Source organism: Corvus brachyrhynchos, unplaced genomic scaffold (assembly GCF_000691975.1).
Source record: "Corvus brachyrhynchos isolate BGI_N302 unplaced genomic scaffold, ASM69197v1 scaffold101, whole genome shotgun sequence".
NCBI classification, from domain to species: Eukaryota; Metazoa; Chordata; class Aves; order Passeriformes; family Corvidae; genus Corvus; species Corvus brachyrhynchos.
The window spans coordinates 2039746-2043648 of record NW_008237239.1 but is presented as its reverse complement, the minus strand read 5'-3'; the positions used below and the strand labels follow the sequence as shown (position 1 = coordinate 2043648).

Below are 3903 nucleotides of genomic sequence, written 5' to 3'. Positions count from 1 at the left end.
CGGATCTCTCCTAATGGCAGCCCCACCCAGGCACTGTGCCTGCTCAGCAAGCTCAGGCTGGGGGGAACAATGTCACCTGCTCTGTAACTTCTGTCCATTAGTTTTCCACTTCCCAAAGTTGGCAAGGACCCCATCCCACCCCATCCCATCTGCATGGCCAGCACAGCTTCCTACAAGCCTGTTGTGCTCACAGCACAGGGAACAGCTCCTCAGGAGGAGCTCAGGCCTGGGCAGCTCAGGCTCAGCTGGAACGGTTCAGTCTGGCCTCAGGAGGAGCCAGCTGGGCTAGGACCATAGCAGCCGGGTCCTGGGACCAAAAGGATGCTGTGTGGTGTGCACAGCTTCCCCCACCTCCACCTGGAGCTGAGCTGCACAACACATCTCTCAAAACCTTTATTGTCAGCAATAACAAAAGTCAGCCCTGCGGCAGCACAGGGGGCCCAGAGAGAGTGGGGTGCTGGCACCCAGGGCTCGCTGGGGTCCCCTGCACCAGCCCCCTCCCTGTTCTCCTGGGCAGCAGCAGGGCTGGGTGTGCACGGGGGGACGGGTGAGACAGGGGGCACGTGTCATTCTCCAAAGCAAGGAGCACATTTACAACTGCTTATAAATAAACAACAACAATGAGAAACCTCCAGCTCTGGGAAGCAGGGGGAGGTCCTGCTGCCCAGGCCACCACCCCAATGCGCTCTGTCCTCCAAAGGTGGGGAAAGGAGAGCCCCCTCCACCAGGGCTGCAGCTGCCAAGTGCCCCCTGGCACAGGCTCTTCCTCCAGGGGGATCATGCTGGGGGGGCACCAGCCTAAACCAGGTGCCTGGGTGCACCTACAGGGATTCAAGGATAGGGGGGTAGGGAGGTGCCAGACCTAACGGTGGACAGAGCCAGCTGTGGGACCCAGGGAGAGTGAGAGCCAGGGCATGGAGCCTGGGAAGGGCCAGGAGAAGGGCAGTGCTGCCAGGTGTCACACATCTCCCGCCACTGGTGAGGAAGAGGACTGGGCACCCTGACCCCAGCCCCAAGCACTGAGGGACAGCATGGAGCACCCTCCCACAGTGGGACTCCTGCCACCACCTTCCCCCCATCCTCAGCCCTTCGGGTGCCACCCACCATCCCCTGCACCCAGGGACATCCCCACACCTGCCCTGCTGCCTCCCACACTCGGGGGGCTGGTGGAAGGGGTGGGGAGGGCAGAGCGCATTGGGAACCACCAGAGATACCTTCTACCTTTGCCTTTAAACACCAAAGCTTATATTAGAGACTATGATATATAACCCAGGGGCAGGGCTGTCCTGCCCGGAGTAGACAGCAGAGAGGGTGCAGCTCCATGGCCAGCCTGGTGAGGGTCTGCTCCAGCTGGGAGCAGGAGGTTAGTACAGGAGGGGCACAGAGCGTGCGGGCAGGCGGGCGGGGACGCTGTCTAGGGCTGGTTCTTCGCCTCAGGGTCTTTGTCGTAGATATAGCTTCCCACAGCTCCGGTGTTGACACCTGCATGGGGCAAGAAACAGGAGGGTGAGGACACGGACAGGAAGGTGGCGTGCTCCAGGGAGATGTCCCCTCTGGGTGGTGGCGTGAGCACCAAGAGTGGCAGCCCACGCAGGGCCCGTGTCCCTGGACTGGGTCCCTACCCCACGTGCCCCAGGCACTCACCCTTTGGCCCGAAGAGGATCCCGTAGCAGGGCTTGTGGCAGTACGGCTGTCCATCGTGCTGTGCAGGGCAGAGAGAGAAACCTGTCACCTGGGCTGGGGGCCAGGGAAAATCCAGCCCCCAGGACATGTACACGTGGCTGGACACCTCTCTCGCTCTGCTTGTCCCCTGCAGACACCCCAGCACCCCCAGCACTTCCCCGGGCTGAGGGGCTGGTCCTCCCAGCTCTACCCTCCTGCAAAGGCTGTGGGGGCCCATGGGGATGGCTTGGGACATCTCAGCTATGCCCCACTGGCATCCCCAAGTGTGCAGGCCAGGCTTCTAAGGCTGGGACACCCTTACCTCAGCGTGGCCCCCCGGGGTCAGCGTCTTGCTGCAGCGCTCACAGCGTAGGCAGGGACGGTGCCAGTCCTTCCCCAGTGAAGTCACCTTCTCGGCTGGAGTGGGACAAGGAGGGAGGATCACAACAGCCCCCTGCACCATGCTGAGGGGAGCATTCCCCATGGGGGGTATCACAAAATCCCAACAGAGCACTCAGGATCTCCAGCCTTCTACATCCCTCCCACCCCTCTGGTGCCTCGCAGGTGACAGAGGATGGCTGAGGACAGCCATTACCACGTGGGAGGTGACAATGCAGATAAAGCCCTGCACCCAGGAGTATATCCACGAGGAGCCATCCCTGAAGGCCCTTCAGGCACATTCCTCCGTACCCACAACCCCCTCCCTGATCCAAAGCCCACTCCCAGCCCCATGCATGCATGCCCTGGCACACCCCATGGGCCCATGCCACCCTGAGGCCAGCACTCACTGCCCACTCACCACCTTACCAAAGTACACTCTCTTGCCACAGCGTGGGCACATGTTGGGCTCCCCAGTGAAGGTGGTGACACTGGAGGCTGGAAGAAAAGAGGACATGTGGATGGGAAGTGGGGGGACATCTCTGCCAGGACACACCTGAGTGGGGTGGACCCCACGCCCCACACCATCACCAAATGTGGTGGCTCTGGACTGGCTGCCCAGCAGGGCACAGGGCCAGGCTGCCTGTCCTGCCCGGCCCCTCACCTTTGCTGGGTCCCTTGGGAGGTGCAGCATTCACCTTCCTCTCCTCCACCTTCACCGGGTGCTCGATGGGTCCTGGAGCAGTCTGCCCCTCGATCTGCGGCTTGTCATAGATGTACGAGCCGGCACCGCCGATGTTCACCCCTGCAGAGGGGCACAGAGGGGCTGTGGGGGCCTGGGAGCACTCGAGGTCTCCATCATCCCCCCAGCCCCCTGTCCCACCTCCCGCAGCCCCGCTGAGCCAAGGGCCACTGCTGCATTTCAGCCCTGGCTTGCTTTCTCCTGACCCAGGCTTTTTCCAGCCACATCTGGGATAGGAGAGTGACTCCACCTTCTGTCGGAATGGGAATTTGTTTTTTTAAATATTAAAATGTAAAAAAAAGGGCAGCTGTCAGAATAGATTCCTTCCTCCCTCCCTCCCTCCAGCAGCTCTTCTCTCCCTCTGCACAAGCAGACAGCAGGCCTGGGACTGCAATTTGCTGGCTTGATGCTCAGCCCATGCTAGCCTGGCTTCTGCGATGTTGTTGAGGCCACAATTGGGGATGAGGGGACGTGGCCCCTCCTGCAGCCCTGAGCAGGCAGTGGTGGGGCACAGACATACCTTTGGGGCCAAACAGTGTGGCGTAACAGGGCTTGTGGCAGAAGGGCTTCCCATCGTGCTGGGGAGAGAGGGCAGTGTTAGGATGCTGAGTGGTGACCACAGTTCGCTCAGGAGCACTTCCATCCTCTGGTGTTCAGAGACCACCACGGCCATGCATACACCCTAAAATGCTCCCAGCTGTGGGTCTGCAGCACCAGCCTAACCCCACCTGAGCACTCAGGGGTTTTGCCTGCATCAACCACTCGGGCTGTTCTGCACATTGTGCCCTAGGCTTGGAGCACCAGCACCCCATGGCAGCTCAGCCAAGAGGCACCTCCACACCCTGGCCCAGCCATGTGGCACCAGACCCAGCAAGGCATCACCTCACTCCCTCAGCATCCCGTGCACAGCCAGGCCATTCTTGGGTGCTCAGAGCACCGTGGGAGCCCTGAGCTTCGCCTTTCCCTCTCCTTGGCTCAAGATCAGAGGCCCCACATGGGTGCTGGTCCCAGCCCAGCTGCTATCGACCCCACTATCGTCTGGGGTGATTATCACAGGAAAGCATGAGGCAGGCGATAAGCCCCGGAACTCCCCCCCGACATTTCTCATGGGCCCGCTGGAA

General features: G+C 61.2%; 1 protein-coding gene across 1 annotated transcript in view; it reads right to left on the bottom strand.

Moving 5' to 3' along the window:
* Positions 1-378: 378 nt before the first annotated feature.
* Positions 379-3903, bottom strand: part of CRIP2 (cysteine rich protein 2) — an 18765-nt gene continuing 15240 nt past the window's right edge. The window contains exons 3-8 of the mRNA XM_017729578.1: positions 3303-3360; positions 2705-2845; positions 2470-2538; positions 1985-2079; positions 1645-1702; positions 379-1482 (exon numbers count right to left, since the gene is read on the bottom strand). Of these exons, the coding sequence (XP_017585067.1) occupies positions 1415-1482; positions 1645-1702; positions 1985-2079; positions 2470-2538; positions 2705-2845; positions 3303-3360 (489 nt within the window). The 3' untranslated portion in view covers positions 379-1414. The remainder of the gene's footprint in view (positions 1483-1644; positions 1703-1984; positions 2080-2469; positions 2539-2704; positions 2846-3302; positions 3361-3903) is intronic.